Source organism: Semicossyphus pulcher, unplaced genomic scaffold (assembly GCF_022749685.1).
Source record: "Semicossyphus pulcher isolate SPU_LCO1_2020_fin unplaced genomic scaffold, fSemPul1.0.p SCAF_12, whole genome shotgun sequence".
NCBI lineage: Eukaryota > Metazoa > Chordata > Actinopteri > Labriformes > Labridae > Semicossyphus > Semicossyphus pulcher.
Genome location: NW_027211626.1, coordinates 2154958 through 2176135, shown reverse-complemented (window position 1 = coordinate 2176135; position 21178 = coordinate 2154958). Strand labels below are relative to the sequence as shown.

Below are 21178 nucleotides of genomic sequence, written 5' to 3'. Positions count from 1 at the left end.
GAACGGATAGCAGGAAAGTAGAATGACAGATGTAAACAGTCTTTGGGAAACAGAAGACAGAAAGAGGGTGTGAAAAGGGGGTCAGTGCAGCTGGGGGGGGCAGCCTGCCAGAAGGACTCTTCAGCAGCAGCATCAGCGGAGCCAAGGTCAACAGCAGCAGTTGGAGTTCATCGGCAGCTCTGTCTCATCATTTGTCTCCCTCAAAGAATCCACTAGCCTTACATCCCTACCTCTCCTTCTCTCGCTCTCTGTCCCTGCCAGCCTGAACTGCTGTGTTTATACGCTGCGAAACAGACACAACTCGAAGGAAACCCGGAGATAGTGCTCACCTCCGAGGCCAATGCTTGTCATCTTTGATGTGAAAATCTGCAAGGGCAACCACTATATATGTCTTGATATACTTCTTAAACTATAACAATTCAATTCAGTCAATTTTACTGCTTATTGGTGACTTGTATCTGGACTGTAGAATCAGCTGGGTTCCTCCTCCATGCTACAGCCCTGAAATTGCAGCTCTTCAGTGAGCAGAATTTTTTAGACTCAGCTCAACAACAATCTTCCGGCTCCCAAACATTTCTTCATTGAGAACCAAAGAAGAATTTTTGGTGCATTTTTGCCTTTACTGACTGGATAGCTGAAGAGTAACAGGAAACATCAGGGAGAGAGTGGGGATGACATGCAGCACAGGGCCGAGGGCGGGAGGCGAGAACTGTAGCTACTGTAGCTGTAGCAACCAGCGCTACCAAATTAGCAATGTTTAAAAATGACCCTAAATTACTACTAAATTATATGTTTATTAAATAAATACACAACTGTATACATACACATGACTTTATTTGAATTAAGTAATACATAATACAATAAATAATCTGCTGTGCTCTTGTTATTACCAAAGTGAGATGTCTCTGGATCGTTTGAAACAATCAGAGGATCATCCCCTTTTTTAATGCCTTGTGTTAATGATGCAAAAAAAAAAAAAAAGACGGGATAAAGGCACACATGTTTGCATCCAACACATATCTACCTGGAGAGGTGGTAAAATACCCTCACTCATCACTTCCGTCCGCCTTCTCGCCACAGGAGACGCAGCGCTTTAGGAAGTACGGCCGACATCATCCACTCACAGGTGTTCAAAAAACGATCTTCAGGAGAGGACGACTTTTATATACTCGAGTGCACACAAAATGAAAAAGTTCAGTGTTTTACTTCCCTCTCCTCTCAACACCTCCTCCTCATTCTCTTTTGCTCCATTTGCTGTGTGGAGGGCTCAGTGAAAGCTAATCTGTCAGGAGGTGGAGAGCTGGCGTCAGGCGCGGTGATGGTGGGCCCTCCAGGGTCCCTGCACTGCTTGGCTTGGCTCGTCTCTCCCCTATGCTGGGAATATGGCCGGCTCAGGGAGATTTGTCTTAGTGAGGCGCACTGATGGGAAATGTGCGCACAGTGCCACTGATGAGGACTCAGGTGGTGCAGTGTTATTTCTGCTGAAGGTTCCTCTACTTCATCACCAGGCAGAGAGCAGCAACCAGGCAGAGAGGAGGAGCGGGACTTTGGCACGTGCCATTTGGAAAAAGAGTAATGGGCAAATCATGCTGATATAACATTTAAACAGAACATCAAGTGATGTTAAAGGCAGGGTAGATTACCGCAATGGAGTCCTATTCGGGGTTCGTCCAGAACTCTCACCCACACCAAGCCCTGGCAGCACATCACCCCCACCCTCATCTACCTCCATTGGCTCCCTGTCAAGTCCCGCATCACCTATAAAATCCTGCTCCTCACCTACAAGCCTCTCCACTCCCTCGCCCCCAAGTACCTAAAGGACCTCCTCCATCCCTGCACCCAATCCCGGAGTCTGCGGTCCTCAGATACAGGCCGGCTCTGCATCCCTCACTCCCGCCTCCGAACTGTTGCGACCCCCACCCTCTGGAACTCTCTGTCCCTGGACACCTGCTCACCGCGGCCTTTGGACAAATATTCCTGTTATCAGTGCTAGTTTTATTGATCTCTTTCTGCCTTATGTGTTTTGTTCTGTTGTCTGTTTGTTATTTACTCTGTAAAGCGGCCTTGGGTCCCATGAAAGGCGCTATATAAGTTATTATTATTATCATTATTATTAGTTATGGGTTCAGATGACTAATGAAGACTGCAAGGCCGCCCTTTTCTCTTTACTTCATGCATTCAATTGATTTTAAGCAGCAATTAAAACGTATGGTCCAACCACACGAGAAAGACGACTTGCTTTGACGTCCTTTTAAATCAAAGGTACATTTTCATTCACGCCTCACATCTGCCCTGTGTGTTCTGCCAAAGGAAGACTCCTCTTTAAACAGAATTCACATATTTTATTCCTATGATCTCCGGCGTGTAGGACCTTTGTTAATGTGAAGAAAAAGAGATTCCACTTTAATCTCTGATGCAACCAGGAGACACAGTCTCTGGCCTCTCTCTCAGACATATGTAAAACACCTTTAAGAACGCTTGTTCAGGACCCTCGGCGACTTTTAAGAAGTATGGTGTTATATATTTTATATAAACTCGACACCAGAGGAAACGACGGCTTTAGATGTTAAAGCTCAGAAGCACACAGAGTTATTTAGTTCATAATGAAACAGCTCACAGCTCACATCACAGAAAACTCCGTCTCGGCTCTGCGAAGGCTGAAAGTAAAGTTCATGTTCAAAAATATCCTGTAAACTGGAACGTAGGTAAATAATATGAGCGCGCACTCTGCCTGAGGGGGGATTTTTGTTTTAAGGACAAGCAAGCCCATCGCGCTTTCTTCTCCCAGCGAACTCTTCCACATCCTACAGTTACAGAGTGAACTTTCACAACAAACTTGTGTAGCTAAGGTGTTTCTCTGTGCTGAGGAGGAGTGAGGAGTATCTGCATCACCTGATAAAGCAGTTAGAGGTAAGCCAACAGGTTGAGTATACGTCTCCGCTATGATTCATTCTTTGTTTGCAGATATATGTAGGCTGCAGGCACAGACTGCAGACCACACCAGTTTTGTTTTTCCTGACTGGGCGTATAATGTAAGGAGGAAAACACAACCTGCTGTTATTTCAGGGCTTTATAAATGTCTCGTGGTGTCTTATGTAAGGGCATGTGGCCCAGGTTTGATAAACATATGCTCACTGAATTCTTGGAAAGCACAAAGCACAGGTTTTGTTCCCTTGAGGCAGAAAAGGTACTGCCGGTCCCGCTCTGCTTTCACTCAGCTGCAGTTGGTCAAGTCCTCGACTCAACGCGCGTGGTTCATTCTGATGAGTTGTCTGCCTTGAAGCAGCATAAAGCCCGACGCTGAGGTACCTCGCACTTGAGAATTCGGCACGGATATTGAAATGGCAAACACGCAGGAAATAAGAAAATCTGCTGCAGGAAAAAACTTTAAATAACCATGTTTACCTGTTTTAGATTTAAAATACTTCTTTTATTTTTAATGGTTATTATAACACTGAATCATATTACATTTAAATCTTCATCATATAATACCCTGATTGGGAATTCTATAACTTTAAGAATTCTCAAAACTAAGGAAAATTATAACTGACGAGTTATAATTAAAGAGAGCATATACTGCTGTAATGTTCTGACCGGACCTGATCTTATACCTTAATATATTTGGTATTTAATGTGTTATTTTTGCACCAGTCATGTTTAAACCTCCTGAGACCCTGCATCCTCATATGGGGACATTACATTTTGGCTTCACAGCACTATAATATTTAATTATGTGAAACTTAGACCTGTTGGTCTCATTCATGGACACTTTGTCCACCAACCTGTGGTCATAAAAGCAAATTACACTGATACAGTGTACATTCAAGATGGCCGTGATCCCGACCAAAATGTGTTACAGTCGGTCTTTACAGAAAACTCAACCAGCTACAAAACCTCTTCAGATTTTATGATTGAAACTTGTTTATTTAATGTGTTTTAACAGTTGTAGCTTGATATGGCAGACAAATTTGACTAATTATATTAATAGCAACAAGCTACAACACGGTTATACACAAGGTACTTACATGAGGACTTGGGACTTTTTCAATGTAACACAAAGACAATTCTTAGGTTTTATACTTATTAGGTCCTATAAAGCTCGGGTCTCAGGAGGCTACGACATATAAAATGCTCTGCTTGAAATAATAAATTGTGTCTGATGTGTTTGTTCTGCAAAAGACGTTTAATCACCTTGTAAAAATCCTCCTTCTCCCTCATGAAAGATTCCCCAATCTGCTTAGGCTCCGCCCACAGTGCACATTTCCCACCGCCCCCTCCGTTGTAAAAACAAAACACATCTCTGCCATCGTTGAAACGTAGCTAGCTATCAGTTGTAGTAACGTTAACAACGTAGGTTAGTTGTCAGTCGTGAGTTTGCAAACTGTTTGCCATAGTGGTTACACATAATGACCCGTCCATTAACGGGATTGGCTCCTTAGGTTTGTGACGTCTCAAACCTGCCAATGTGAGAACGTGTTGTTCAGCCTGTCCTTGGTACACTGCAGTTTAAAAGCAAATAGGGCCAAAGCACTTTAAGTTTCCATATGTATGAATGATGCTCTTTAATTAAAATTGCCTTGCCTTAATTTTATACACCAATATCTCATTGTATAATAATAATGTAATAATTATTGGTTTGAGCTGTGATGTATCTTGAGCATACAGCCTTGGTAAGTAACACATGTGCAAGTACAATTTTTGCACATTGCACTTTATTTCAATGAATAAATTAATAATTGTGATTTTTCTAGAAAACTTTGTTGTTATATTAGTGTCATTAGTTTTTCAATCATGTGGTGATATGACAAATTATTTATTCATTGTTTTAAGGGTGGGGGTGTTACGGCTGTATGTTTGTCCCTTTTGCCTTACTGTGTCTCCCCAGCTCTTCCCTGCTGATTGCACGATGAGGTTCACCTGGTCTTGGGTGCTTAAAAACCCACATGGCCTCTGAAGAGAGAGAGGCTTGTGGAGTGGGGACTGCGGTGGTTCTGCCTCTCACACTGGGGTTTTGTGTCGTTGTGTTCTAGTCGCTTTTGTTTACCTTCAGTTAATAATTTGGTTGTTCACTTGTCATTTAATTAATCCCATGTATTTAGTGTCTTCAGGTGTTCACATGGTTATATTTAGATCAATTGTGCATAGTTGTTAGTCCCATTGAGTGCGTAACACTGTATATGATGATATTTTAATGTCATTATCTCATTACCATATGACTTTATTATTATGATTGTGTTGTACGTAAAAAATACGAACCTTCTTAGGGCTGTCAAAATAATATTGTATTCTTTATTTATTTATTCTTTTATTTATCTTATTATATTATTATTATATTGTAGACTTCAGCACCTCTTCACACACAAAGTAATTCAGAGTTCAGAGTTTGTGTGAAGCAGAGCAGCATGGACTGATTTAGTCAAAGGTACAGGCTGAGCATAATGAAGTTATGTTTAAGGAGAAGGATTGTTTGTCACACTTTCTCTGACATTGTTGGAGGTGTAACTGTTCTTCTGTTCTCATTCTGTCGTCGCTCTTGTTTGATTTGTTCGTCATGTCTTTTAAGCCCGTGTGAGCTGGGCTCCTTTTTATGAATGACACCATGAAATAAACTAAATAACTAAATATTATTATATACCTTATAACAACACTCCATTGTATATGATGATTATTATTAATGTATTATTGTTATATAACCTCAGTATCACAACACCAAAACTGCTATAATAATTATGATGTTTAATATAATTGTATTAAATTATTGTCACTATAATTATCTTTTTAATTCATGTTTTTGGACTCTTTCTCCGCACACCAACATATCCAGATAACCCGCCTCCCTTATTCATCTTCTCTCCTTTATTATTAAAGCTCTGATCTAAATCTGTACTCGCAGACTCTTCTTGTATCATCACATACGTAACGTTCGTCTGATTATTAATTAGCAGAGCACAAAGAAGCTAAATGCTCCAATAAAGGCTCGTTTTAACCGACGGGCAGGGTGGTATTTAAGCACAATTGAATAAGTAAAGTGAATTAGTTGATTGTGGTTTGGGCAGCGAGAGGAAATCATTAAGTGCACCACAGTTGAGGGCAACAGTCCTGTGTATTCATCTGGAAAGGGAGGGGGGGGGAGGGCTGTCACCCCATCAGGGCCCAGAGGAGAGGCGAGGTGACCCGGGGTGGAGGACAGAACAGCGCCCCAGGACTCTAGACGCCAAAGCGTGGGTGTCAAATGGCCCGCAGCTCCTCTCTACACCAACAGTGGGACACGGCAGGGGCTGTGACCATGACCGACTTTGCAGCCCGCAGAAGGAGACAGAGACAAAGAGGGATGGGAGGGCGGAGAGAGAGAGAGGAAGACAGGCAGAAAAAGAGGCAGGAAGAAAGAGAGCGGTCTCCGTGGCACAACAGATGATGACCTTCCTTGGACACCTTCCATAAAGGTGATGCCATGCTTTGTCCTACATGCTAAAATTAACACCTGACATTTCACTTTTTAAAAACATTCGGATGTATGCGAAAGTTTAACGCTCAGCCGTGTTTCTCAAAGGCCTAAATCTTCTGTCCTGTGGGCGGGAGGTATTTTTACATCTGGCTTATCATCCATGAAAGAGGAAGAGCAAGGCTAGTGTTGAGTACAATGCAGACTGTGTGACTCCGTTAAACGAAGCTCCTGTCCCCTCTGAGCACACTCTCTGCTCCCCACTGATACACCACGTCGCTCCTATGTACCTTGAAATTCCCAACCCAGCTGGGCTAAGCTCCCTGTAGTAAACCCCGGCTTTAAAGAGAAGGGGGGACTCGCCCGGGCATCTCTGGCGAGCTAACAGCACGCCATCACTGCCGGGAGATAAGGCGCCATGAGCGTCTCCAACCTTCCTAATCCCGGACAGGAATGAAGAGAGCCGAGCGTGATGCTGGCTGGAGAAAAAACTTCTTAGCTTCTTGACACCTTTGATCTGGACAGTAGAGTAGAAAGGCAGCGTGGGCATACCAGTAGAGCTCAGGTGGATTACATCCGCATATCTCCCACCGTCACCAGTCGGTGCTAAAACTCCTCCGTCAACAGTCCTCAGATCCGTCACAGAGACAGATGAGCCAAAGGTGGAGGGTGAGCCGTAAACAGGGAGGTATTCGTCCTGGGAAGAGCAGCGGCATGTCTGCGTTGACGGCCTGTGATTGTTGCGATAGAGTTATAAATGCGCGTGTGTACGCTGTCAGGAAAGCTGTATACTAAATGCTCGCGTCCTTGCCGTGATAGTGAGCACTCAGCGGCGTGCAAAGATTGATCTTAGCAGCCGCCTCCTGAAATGTGCAGCTCATTACAAGGTTGTTGAAAGTGTTCTTTCAGCGTCTGCTAAGGCGAGTCCTCCACAAGGCTGAATCGTCCACAATGCGTCCGGAGATGGGAGTTTTATGCATGTGGCTCTGCTTGAGCGGGCACGTGTAAAAAAGATGTGCGAGGGAGAAAAAGGACTACAAGCGACAGGAGGATGTATGGGAGCAGGGAGGAGGATACAAAGAGAGAAAATGACCTCTCTAAGTCTGGGTAGTTGGACTCTTGGCACTGATCTTGTGAGACATTGAGAGGTGTCTCCTCCTCGGAAGGAATAATCCATTTAAACCCAGGTCGCATCGATGTGATTGATGTACGAACAGGAGCAGCACTTAATAACCTCTATCATGCTGGGTGACCCCGTGGCCCTCGGTGGGCACCAGTTTGTTTATGGGTGGTACCTCCGACACACTATCCGTGCAGAAATTCTGTTGTGGCTAATGGGCCGGACTGAGGGATTGGACTGTCAGCGCCGTGTGAGCCCTCATTTTTCTTTCAGAGCGTCTAAGGTACCCCCTGCGCACCCCTGCTACACCCAACCTCCCTGTTCTGCCATCATCTGTCAGCGGTGACTGAGTCTCCTGGAATATGGAGGCGTGAAAGAGAGTGTCAATTAGCATTAGCTTTCCTGACAAATCTGTTTTCCTCTGCACAAAGGCCTTGGATAACTTGTTCCTGATTCCTCTCTGTCACAATGTTGGGGGCACAGGATTTGTTTTGCTACAATTCAGGTGTGAAAATGGGTCAAGCACATGTAATAAGTTTAGTACCTGGGTGCAAGCACGTGCACACCAAACTATATGTTTGTGTATTCTACAGAGAGACAGAGAGAGATCAGGAAGATGTGCCTTTCACACTAAAGAGCTTTTGTTTACATTGCTGAAATGGAAGTTGACCTTAAAGGTTATCTTAAATGTACAGAAAGTGTCAGAACGCCTGACAGGGGAGCAGGGCCTCTGTGAGAGCGTGGCAGTACTCAGGGGGCACACAGAACAGCATCACTGCACTGTACTCTACTGTAGCTCCTTAAAGTCCCTTCTCTATTTGCCCTCTGCTGTGTGAAGATCTTCAGCCTTAATCAGCGCTATTGTTCTGTGGAGATGCAGTTATGGGAAGCACTAAGCTGTTTATTTATTGAACAGGCTGTTTAATTCCCCTCTCTGCTCCGCGCTCGGCTCTGCACAGCCTCCCCTCTTTGATGTGAGGGCTGCTGCCGGAGTGCAACGACGGGCTCCTACTGGCAATGCAGCACGCGGCACAACAGCAATAAGCGGTTGCCCTTGTCAGCAGCAAACAGCACAAACAGCGACGCTCTGCTTCCTGCATTCATGTGCCGTTCCTTTGTTGCACTACAATAGATGTGTATTTATCTATGTCCTGCTTTTTTCTGCTCATTTCTTTAATTCAACTTGTAAAAGTGTCCCCAGTCAATAACACTTTTATGTTTTAACTGTCGTTTGAGTTAATTAAACACACTGTGAGGAGTTTTTTACTGGTTATAAAACACTCAATTTTATACTTTTCCACTGCAATGATTTTCAGCTAGTAGCACGGCAGCCAGTTAAAGGATGCAGGACGAGATACGGAGAGACAGGAACAGGAAGGGGCTGCAAAGATCGACACAGCTAGTTACAAACAAGTCAGGGACTAACTAACTAACCAGCTAACAAGTTCAAATAATTACTGGGGCTGCTAACGTTGAGGCTACATCAAAGTTCGGTGCTGACAAAACAGCAGCAAAGAGGCAAATCAACACACTGCACATTTAGATTAATGCAGAACACGCTGCAGGATGTTCCTTTGCAAGACAGGAAGTGGGATTTAATCTGCAGGACTGAAATGACTGCTGGACTTATCACAGACTGTAAAATGAGAGAGAGAGAGGGTGAGAAAGAAATTACAACTTTAGCCGCTCTTAGCATTAACACTTTAGTAATAGCCATTTTGAGAGTCTTGCTCAGACAGGTGGCATAAAACATGTTGCAGGGAGAGATGGTGAGAGGAGATGATGAGACGTCTTTGTGCAGTAAACTGTGAAAGTGACGAGTGGAAAATGTTCAATATCCCGAGAGAGGAGAGGAGTATGATTATAAACACGGAGTGATTTATAAGCACAGAGGCGCTTTTTAAAACACACACTCGGCCGTGTTTCAGGATGCTTCACCACTTTGTGTATCTTGTATATGAACATGCATGAAGGTTTACCTGTGCCGACATCTAAGCCGAATAAATGGACGGCTTATTGAACTCCTAAAAGCTGCATGTTATATTTGTGAAAAATCTAATGCATTTAAATCCTGGTTGCAAACGTCTGCATGTACAACAGCTCAGCATCAGGTCCTAATCAGCAGCAGTGCATTCAAATAACTCGACTGTGGCTGCGCTCATTTACAACATCAGTGTCTCGCTAAATTGAAAACGTGCAGTGATGCAAAAAATGTGCAGCCGAGGAAGTAATGTGCAGCAGTTTTTGGAAATTAACTCTTGGGTGTTTTATTCTTGTAAAGGTTGCAAATCTTCCATACAAATAAAACGTGTAAAATATGTGTAAAACAAGGAAAGTAAACATACTGACCTAATGTTTATGTATCTAAAGAAAAGAAAAGTAACACACACAACAAAAGAAACACTTCATAGAACACGCTGCCTAAAGAAATAGGGCCTCCTTTAGCTTAAGAGCAACTTTAATCCTCCTCGTTTCTCTGCCTTGAAACCTTTAAAGAGGTAAATAATTTTATTCCTTATAGAAATAAATTGATAATGGGCGATGTAAACCCATAAAGGATTCATGTTTAGTTCTGTGACAGGCGAGGCCATGGACGGGTGAGTGTAAAAACCCTTCTGAGGCGTCATCATCCTCAAGTTTGTTCATATAGGAACAGTTTTCCACCGTTGGGAGCGCCTGGTCTTGTTAAACTGTCTTAATTTCCTTAACAGTTATATGATCACAGGGAGCAATCAGAGCACCTAACGACTCTCACGAGATGACTGTCCAAACAATTAAAGATCCCTGATCATCTCTAACAGCTATTTGCTCTCATACAGGCCTAATGTAAACAGTGGAAGCCCCCGTGGTGCACTAACAGGCATCTTGGTAAGTGGAAATTATTATACATTTACAGGAGCTGTGGCTGCTTTTATGGAAACACATTATTTCTAACTTGTTGCTCGTGACAGCAAATGAAAATTAGCATGTTAATTAATCCTGACATATTTGTCACCAATGATGCTTAGAGCCTCAGTGTGAACTCAATGGTTCACATATATATTGTGTACAGTTTGTCAGAAATGTGACAAGTTGTTTATTTCTTCCCAGCAGAGGGGGAAGTAGGATGCTAAATGTCTAAACTCCTGCATCTGTTCACCACGACACCTTTAAAGTCTGTTTGCATCAACACTTTTGGCTTGTTTTCAAAGTGACTTTGTTTCGGTCTAATGAGCACAGCAGCTCTTTGCAGCGATGCCTTACTGTGCATCAGGCCCGGTCCCCTGAGGCAGCACGAGCACGGCTCAGGGTCTACATGTTGTTCACCTTATACCTGCCTGTGCAACATGATATAAGGTGAACTTGTTGGTATGTTTTTCTCCTCCAAGAATAAGTCTTTAAACTATTTCAGGTGGTTACCTCCCTTGATGCTGGATTTTGTAATTAACAGCAACATGAAAAAACAATTGAAGAAAACAAAAGGGATAAAACTCACCGTAGATGCCTGTGGATATACATGGGAAGGCCTGCGTAGAGAAAGAGAGGAATACATATTAAAACATGTCCACACAGGCAGTGTTCATTAGGAAAATTATGACAAAAAATGTTCGTCAACAATCTTATTTCCATGACAATGACGAGACGTTGACGAGCTAAAAATAGATCTTCGATAATAAAAACTCTGACGACACGTATGTTTATGTTTTCTTTGCTTAAGGAGACGAGACGGGACTAAAATATTAATGTTGGCTGTCGGACATTTAAAATCTATGAGCCTCAAGCAGCAGTTAGAGATAACAGGTATGATGAAGGTGGTTATGAAGGTTCTCTGTTAGCCCAGGCTTTCTGCTTCAGGCTCTGAGCGCGCTCAGAAAGGAGCGACCATCGGCCGTCTGCTTCAGTCAGACTGATGAGAAGTGATGATGAAAAGTTAGGACCAAGATAAGATAAGATGATGTTTGTTAAACAGTTAGTTCTGACCAAGTGATCTGATTGGACAAGAGGCCTTCTATGAGTTGCGATATAGAGAACAACATCACTGGAACTTTTCACCGTGTATCACTCCGCCTCAGCCAGCTGTTCTGAATACTGTTAATTAACATCACAGCAGACCGTGTGTGTCTACATTAATCAAGCTAGTACCTCTGAATCACAGCACACTCTTATCTCACATGTTGATGATAAATTAAAACATAAATCTACATGATAAAAAAAACAGCTGATCTGTGGTAACCTGGAGACACAGAGTGCAGGAGGATGTTTGGGTTGCCTGGCAACAAAAGTTCAGTTTCAGTTAAGCAGTGAAAGAAAAATAATCATTTGTTGATTGTGACTTTTTACGACTATTTGCCTGCGGCCTCGTGCCTATGACCGAATCACTGCCGTGATGATGTTCGGTACGACGTCACTCCCTCTCATGTGACATTGCTTAATTGATCCGCCATTGGGGGAAAAAACAACAGCTGAGAGAACAGTTATACACAGTATATACAAAAAATAAGTGTACGATAGTAACAATAAGAATAATGATAATAATATATATGTATAATATACTATTCAATATACATATTTTACACCATTTTACTTACATATGTACATGTAGATATAGATGGAAGAATGCACATCAAATTGTACAGGTCATTTGAATACACACATGGTGTGTAACATTTTACTATTTTTACATTGAAATTGAGTATAAATAAATGCACTGAATATTATACACATATGCACATACATACGCGTACTTATACATATATACACATATATATATATATATAGGTAGTGGGGGGGGAGACAGAGGGAATTGAGAAGCTCCAAACACAGAGACATAATCCAGCGTCCTCACAGGATGTGTTCTCATCGTTCTTTTACATTTTGGATGATCTGCTGAGATTTAAAGTGTTCATTTTACCTGAAGCAAACAGGTAAAAGAAATGACTGAAATGTGACTAAAATGTTTTGAGTCGTCGTCGACTAAAAGTATAAAAGGTAAAAATGATTCAAGTGTGACTAAAACTAAAAATCATTTTCATCTAAAGACTAAATCTAACATAGCTGCCAAATGAAACGCAGCACACAGGCTAAACAACTTTTATAAAACTCATTAAGCACAAAATCAGTCCTTTATTTCATTTCCTTTCATGTTAAAGCACCTCAGCTTATGAGTTCTGTTTAGCAAGCTACGCTAAAAACACCAGCAGAGGTATTTAAACACTTAAACTAAATGTCTCATGATTGCACACATCCTCTGTTTACCTTTGAACGTTTGTTCTTCACCTCGACTGCTTCACTTATTCTTTCCCAGGAGGAGCAATTTACAGCAGCACTATCCCAAATCCCTGAAATGCTAATGCAGTGCTGTGGTATAAAGCGTACTCCAGCATTCATGCACAAACTTTTACTGTGTACACACTAAACTCCTCTTGGACTGAAACGACTCCGTCAAACCCACACTCGATGGATTATCACGCTCACTCTGGAGTGTGAAGGAGGTTAAATTCTATCATGTCGGCCTTTAGTACTCAATGCCCGTACTTAATGCCCATAAAAGTTGTAGTTTGTGAATTTAGCTTGAGGAAGCAGTTGATCAGACTCATGTGAATTCATAGATACATCCAGAGCTCGCTGCTTAATAATCTGCAGCGCATGAATATCCAAATGAGCTCGATTGATCACGTCTGTCGCCTGCAGCGCATCACGCACATGGACTCATTTTTAAGGCGCTCAAAGGACTGATGATGCCTCACACGAAACATTTTGGTTCAGCCTATTGATACACGACTTTAATTTAATTTAGATAGTTAGATAGAAAGTTGATCCAAAGAGCCCGCAGTGACTCAGCTGGGTCTCAGGCACAAAGAGGACATCGCAGCAGGAGGCTTTTTTAGCGCATCGGACTCAAACGATGAGAAAACTACAAACAAAAAGTCCTCCATCGATCGCAGGGATCAATAACATCCCACCGACCGCTTAAGTGCCACGACACACACACACACACACACACAAAACAAAGCAGACATGCAGAGAATCAGAATATATATAAGAGTAAAAAGCTGCATATTTATGGCTGTCTCTTCCAAAAAGATTATAAAATGTAACCGCCTTGTAATAGTTCTTGCTTTGCAGCACTTTGCAGCAGACAAATTATTCAAGCACGGCTTTAAAGCTGAAAATAGTTTCATTATTCTTTACTTCTGTGAGCGAATACATTATGATACATAGGCCTCGCTGTAAGCTTCCCTCTTTCACATTCATCTTTTTAAGTGTATTAATAAACAGTAAAGGGAAAGGATTTTTTCAAAGCTCCCATTTGTCCTCAAAAGCAGCTGAATGCGTGCTTTAGTCCCTGCATTCATCACAAGGCGTGGCCGCTGCATTAATATAAGAAGGGGAGCGTTTCCACATGCGGCTCGCAACCGGAGGAATTTAGAACAAAACACTCCAGAGATTCAGCAGAATAACACCCATATGTCAGATTCTGCCGGTGCCAAAGTGAAGCCCACCAGTTTGTTTTGCCACGCTGACCCTGTCAGGTTGGATTTAGAAACACGCTGGCGCACGCAGCCGAGCCAAGATCGCTTCATTTTCCAGCTAAAAACACAATTAATAGATCTGAGAGAGAAAAGAGCAAACACACGTCGAGTCTGATGATTATAAAAACAAGACGTCGGGATTCTCAGCTTGTGAATCTTTTAACTGAGACGAGAAGTAAACTGAAATTCAAGCAGTAAGAAAGCAAATCATTGATTTAAAAGCCTGATAAAGTATGTAGACGTTTCTCCTCTGAAGCATCGTAACCTCTGACACCCGCTTTGAGAAGCAGCGGTCCGTCTGTCCTTGCTTTGAGCGACGAGGAGTGAGTCTCTGTTTGTATTCTTATTTACCAGTTTTCAGGTTCCGCCTGTCAAGGTGAATCTTTCTTTTGTGGGCTGATTTAAATCTTTTGCAGAAGCGTTGACCTTTCCAGATGACTGTCTGGGTCTGACACAAACCACAGATGATGAAGCGTGGAGAAGCATGGCCATTTTTAGTCCTATGGAGAGTTCTGTCCACGGCTCAGACGCAGGCGTACCGAGAGCGAGGACACGGAAATGGACAAATATCTAAAGCAGAGCACAACTGAACGGCAGATCTGAAAGGTGTCTTGCATAAATGACTTTATATCTGTACGTTTAATCCACAGACTCATTGGCAGCATTATGTTATTTAGCCCACGGAAATTTTAATACTTTCAGCTACTCTCTAAATAATGACAGTTCTCATTTGGCAGCAGTCAATACAAGCAGGAATAGAGATTTACTTCAGCAGGAGGAATCGAATGGAAGCTGTATAATAATAAGAAGAGAGTTAAATGAATTTAATCTTCAGAGAAGATGAGCTTTATTTCCTGTCGATGCTTCCAGCCAGTCTCGGCTGCCAAACTGATCCGGAGCCAGGAGCTTTGTTGTTCTCTCCCAGCCAATCGGCCACAATGTCATCCTCTTCAACTTGAACTTCTGCAGCTAAACCTTCACGTACCATCAGCATAATCAATTAAAATCTTTTTTATTCGTTCCCTGGCTGATGCATTAAAGGGTATCGATCTCTGCGGTGTGAAAACGCGTTGTGTAATCACTTAACGGGCCGCTGTAAAGATCTGACACCTTTGTAGCTCGCGCAGACGTCACTTTGTTGTTTAAAGGACAGTTATTGCAGAAAGTGAAGAGCAGAATATTTCCAGTGAAGCTGTAAAGTCTGCAGCGTGTTGGCAGTCACAGCTTCTTCTGATCAATAAATCAGCCATCTAGCAAGCAATAAATTAAACTGTGCATCAGTAAATGTGTAAATATCAGCGTGCTCAGTTTTGTTCATGAGCTGAAAGTTTAGCTAAAAGAAAAAAGCACGCTGAGGTTGAACAAATCAGTACCTGTTAACTGCAGCAGTACCTGCAGAGGTTCAAAGGCAGAGTGCACTTAAGTCACCTGAGGGGGAAGCAGTCGCACTCCAGTGACTTCATACTGCATGAAGGTGCCTCCGTGATACTTTCAACTGCTAGCAAACAACAGAGACATGCTTAAATGCTGATCTACCAACAGGGTTTCAAATCAGAGCTAAGGGGGGAATTCACCAAGAATGAATTGCGGCCGCTGATAGCACCATAAATTACCCCTGCTATCTGCTCCATCTCCAGGTCTGATTCACAAAGCAAATTGCTCTGATGATTTTGAAGCGCAAACACGCCTATAAAGTTGAGCAGATCTGTGCAGCGTGCTCGTTTCTTGCGTCTGATTGTGGAGGAAAGTTTTCTGCAGCTCCACTCTCTGCTGCACGGTGCCGAGCTCTCATGCATTCACTGAGCTCAACGCTGACGAAGCTCAACTCCATCCTCAGATCGATGATGAGCAGGGCGAGGAGGGGCAGTTCTCATAATTGTAAAGTCCAGACTCGACAGGTGTTTACAAGTTTAACTCTCAGTAACGCAGTTTCTTTTTAAAGCAAGCGCGCAACAGCAGCTCGTCCATTTAATCATCCTCGTCCTGCGTAGCGGCTCCAGACCGTCTCCACACGTGGACAAGGTGTGTGCGTCTACAGGGGTTGAGCCTCGCACAGGTTGATCTAGCGATTATAATAATAATGACAACTGTATTGACAGCGTGACAGCCTTTATAATACTGCAGTGCCATTATAACCAGCTCTCTGCAGACGGTAAAACTTTCCCTCTAACTGTGAGGTGCATTAGAGCTGGTGTTTGGGACTTGATGCTACAAGGCTCCGACCCGAATGTTTGCATATATACGCGCTCACAGCACCGGAGCACAGGGACGCTGTTTGCTCTGCAGCACAGTTTGGGGTGCATTTAACCCTTTGCAAGGTGCACAGGTTTAGAGGGCGAAATGCGGCGGAATACTTCAGTGAACTATGTCCTAAGTTTTTATTAGCGACCTTCATTGGATACAGGGAAAAAGAAACATATGTCAGGATCCCACAAACCGTACAGGATGAAGGTAAGGTACGCAACACATTATTCTTTGTTGGGCTAAATGATGATCTTACCTGCTGATTCATTCAAATTGTTTTAATTAAAAGTAAAATTTTTGGCCATTGATTAGAATAAATTCTCCCAGAAAAACAAGGAAGACACAGAAACAGACAAATTAAACCTTTCCTCTCTGGAGACGGGGTGCTAAAATAATCCGGATTTTAAACTAGTTTTGAGCTCGTTACAGGCATTGAAATCGACTTTTAGCACCTAGCTGCAGATTTCTTCCCCTCGGGTGGGTGTGGTTTACAATGCATGGCCACTGTAGTCCGTCTCTTTTGCAATGATTATCTTACGGAGTGGATAAGTGGCGTCCGTCAGTCCTTACTTTTCAAATAGAGCTTTACCTCTTCTCGATGCGGGAGGCAGATGCTTGCTAGTATCGTATTAGTTGTTAGAACAGCATGTAAGCCAATAGTACTGCAGCTGAAGTCATTACACAGCTAAGGTGCAGTTCAGAAGCAGCTAAAGCACAGCCTCTTTCTCTTTCCTCTCCCATCAGCACCGGGCCACCGTGGACGTTCTTTCGATACTCGTTAGCGTACGTGCCGCCACGTCTGCTTACACGGTATAATGTCCAGTGTTAACTAGGACAGTCAACAGTATATAAGTAGTCCTGACCTATGATTCACGGTTGAAGTTATTACTTCTATCTGTGGCGGCTCATTAGAAGTGAGTCAGCATGCTGCTGCACCCCGGCGTGAGGCCGTGCCCGACATGTTGCTGATTTTCTTTGCTTAGGGAGTGTTCAGAAATTGGTCACTGGGGAAATTATTGTGTTGCAGAACTCCTCCTTAATCTATCACATCACTTTAAAGTGGAGCACCTCTCCCCTCAGCATCCCTGCGCACTTATTCAGCTCACAGTGTATTAAGTACACAGCACGGCTACAGTGATTATTATTGGAAAACCGTACGTGTCTTACGTTAACGCAGCTCATGATAAAAACTGTTCATTTTAATTTACATGCGCTTGACGTAAAGTTTAGGAATTGGATTTTAATTTTTTTAATTTGACACGACCCCGGCTTATTAAAACAATGATTCATTATCTTCAAAGTGTGAGCAGAGTTTTCAATGACAGCGCTCATAAAACTAAATGACTGTTATTCCACTGAGAGCACGATGGCCTGCAGCTTTCACTCATTTGTTAAGCAGCAGGAAGTGACACAGTAAAGATGGCTCAACCTGTGGCAAAACGCGGCCGCCCTGCTGTAGCTGTCACCCTCCCGTTCTGCAGGCTCTGCAGAGCCGCCATGAGCGGACAGGTAAAGGTAAGAAAACCATGCATGGACAGAGCGGCTGCAGGCTCCTGCCGGGGGAGCGCCTCGTCTCGGCTGACTGAGTAAATAGCACTGGACCCCGGGTGCTGCCCCCGTAGCGTGAAGCCTCCTAGCCTGTTTGCAGATGGAAGCTATGCTTATAAATCACAGCGGCAAGGGGAGACCTTGTGCAAATGCGACCACGAGTATGTTATTATTCACCACTGTCGCCACAGTGTGGGCTTACATGAGAGCATCAGAATCCTCTTTGTTGACTGCTGTAATTCTTTAAGCACGTAGGTCATGCCTGGGCTCTGAATCAGCTACCTGCTGCTGCCAGGGAGAGCATGTCACGCTTACAGATCAGGATATTCAAATATGACACATTAACACCCTTTTATTCTGCATAACACCACGCTCCATATTCTAATGTTAGCTCTGATTGTTTGAGTGTCATTATGCTAAATGGACGATGGAGGAATGCAGAGGGCGAGAAACCTGGAACCTAATGGCCCGAGTCCCACCGGCAGCTTTTATATCCGCTGTGATCAAGTGGAACTATTATCCCAATAATATCTGAGTGTCCATTAAGGACTCACTGCCTGTGTTTACATGCAGGGAGTTACTTACTGGTTATAATACTCTGGAAAACAGCTCATTAAGGGTAAGCTGTATGCACGCAGCTTTGCTATGATGGAGAATCCATGTTGGGATGAATAAACCAGAACAGAACATTCCTGTCGTCCTCTGAGGTCCCGACAATGAAGTATGAAAATGTGCCACCAGCAGGTAAATCCGTTCCCTCAGCAGCAGTTTAAAAGAAATGACAATGGGGACTACAGGAAGAGTAAATAGTGCTTAGCACAATGGTTTTGTTGTCATGAATGTGGATGTATCGTGCTGTTCCTGCTGCAAATGAAAACAAACAGTGTACGGGACGAGACGTTCCCACCTCACAGTAAAACATTTAGCACTGAAATATGTCCGACGCCTGAGCCAGGTCTTTTATAAACACAGTGTGACGTTTATCAGTTTGTTCTAATCCAAACAGGAAGTTACTAATTTAATTTATTTTTAATTTAAAATTGATTTAAGCAGAAAAAGATTAAGATTGAAAATCAGTTTTCCTGGCCAAGACAGCAGCAGCACGTTTTAACAAAGCTGCAGATTAAACATAGAACACAGAACGATTACAAAAAAACAAGTCAACACACTCTGGGTCACAGCGGAAAGTCATTAATCAAAGCATTTACAACCTGATGCATCTTCCCCCAACGCCTTCAATCTACTATTAACAAGATTTAAAGAGATCAGCTGCACCAGACCCAAATCCTCCTGCAGCAGAGCAGGCAGGAGCAGCGTACCCCAAACCCCTTTTCCCCCCTTTCAAGACGCCTTGGTCTTATATAAATCATTCATAAAGCGAGATTACTAAGTGAAGGATTTACAGTTATCGGTGCATGTGAACACATCTTGCAATATACTGATGATGAGCAGGGGCTGCACAGTGGTGCAGTGGTTAGCGCTGTTGCCTCACAGCTAGAAAGTTCCTGGTTCAAAACCCGATTCGGACGTAGCGGGCCTTTCTGTGTGGAGTCTGCATGTTCTCCCCGTGCATGCGTGGGTTCCCTCCAGGTATTCCGGCTTCCTCCCACAGTCCAAAGACATGCTTGTTTGGGTAATTAGTGACTCTAAAATTGCCCATATGAGCATGAAAGGTTGTCTGTCTCTATGTGTCAGCCCTGTGTTTAGTGAGTGTATACCTGTCCAGGTGTAACCCGGCCTCTGCTTATAAGAAGTGAGTCCACACAGGGCCGACGTTGGGATTGAACCGCAGACTGACCCAGTAGTCGGACATACAGTAATAAACTCCCTTAAGCCTTAAAGAAGCTCTTTAATCACATCCATCACACTCAGTTCCACAGCACTGACCCCGTATGCACATGCACTGATGCAGCGCTGCAGGGGAAGTAAGACGGGCTGCATCGTGTCCGTCGGCCAAACGTCTGACAGAGGTGAGATGAACGGTCAGAAGAAAAAGGTGTAAACGCTGCAGCCGGTGGATAGGGCAGAGCAGTGGAGCAAGCACAGGCAGATACTGAGCTGATGGATGCTTGATTCATTGGTCCATGACCAGCTGTGTGGTTGATCAGGCACAGTGCACCCTGAAGCCCACAGCTACAGAGCACAGGTACAGAGAGGAGCTATTTTCAATGCAGTATCGTCATTACATTGAAAACCAACACTTGGACATGTGTTTGATGCAAAGACGAACATAAATTGCACAAACTTCCGTTCGGAAATGGTTTTCTGTTATTATTCATGTCACTGTGATTTCCCTCAGAGGTCCACGTGTGACACCGATTCTCTCCGTGTTAAAGAGGGAGCATTTAGAGCCACATAAAAATGATCCTCCTCTGAACGGAGGGCACACGCAAGCAGACGTCTGCTCATACTTATGCATGAGAACTCCTGCTCAGGAACAGATGAAATTATATCACTGACCACTGAGGAAGAGAGGCAGAGACAAAAGAAAGGAATCCACAAACTGAGCGACCTCCGTGTGACCGGCACACGATGGACAGAATTCAAAGGAGTGAAGAACATGTCGAGGAAACTCGATACCAAAATGTATTCCTACTACTCGGCTGCACAGCTCCTCTGTACTGCTGCAGGCGAACTTCAAGTCAGATAGTTTCTGTTTTTTAAACATAACTTATTGATTAGATTAGGACGCTTGTTGTGGGGGAACTTCCTTTAAGGCTGATCTGAATTGCTGAGGAGTGAAGACCGCCTCAACAGATCTGTGGCCTTGTTGTCGGATGACAAATCTTCATGAATTTAAGTAATATTTTTGGCTCGGGCCTTTTTATATACTTCAAATAAGGAAGAACCAGGACTATTTAAGAGACAGGCCTTCATGTCTAATTTCTCCCGCTTCATATTGATTACATTTTAGCAAGAAGCCTCCTACTTTTTGATCTGTCTGCTGCTTGCTGCGCTAAGTTGCTGTAAATGGAAACTCAACATCAATCAAGGAGATATCTTTGCAAAGAACTGCAGAAATAGGGATGAGTTTGTTGTTGCACTAGTGGAAATAACGCTGGGGAAGTGTATGTTATTGTGAATTAACCGTGTGAGCCATTAAAGCACGGCTGTAGGGCGGCTGGAGCCTATCCCAGCTGTCATTGGGCGAGAGGCGGGGTTACACCTGGACTGATCGCCAGTCAATCACAGGGCTGACACACAGAGACAGACAACCTTTCACCTACAGGCAATTTGGAGTCACCAACCTAACAAGCATGTCTTTGAACTGTGGGAGGAAGCCGGAGTACCTGGAGGGAACCCACGCATGCA

General features: G+C 43.4%; 1 protein-coding gene across 1 annotated transcript in view; it reads right to left on the bottom strand.

Moving 5' to 3' along the window:
- macrod2 (mono-ADP ribosylhydrolase 2) overlaps positions 1-21178 on the bottom strand; it is a 523001-nt gene that overhangs the window by 119036 nt on the left and 382787 nt on the right. Inside the window, exon 7 of the mRNA XM_069659311.1 lies at positions 11038-11068. Within this exon, the coding sequence (XP_069515412.1) occupies positions 11038-11068 (31 nt within the window). The remainder of the gene's footprint in view (positions 1-11037; positions 11069-21178) is intronic.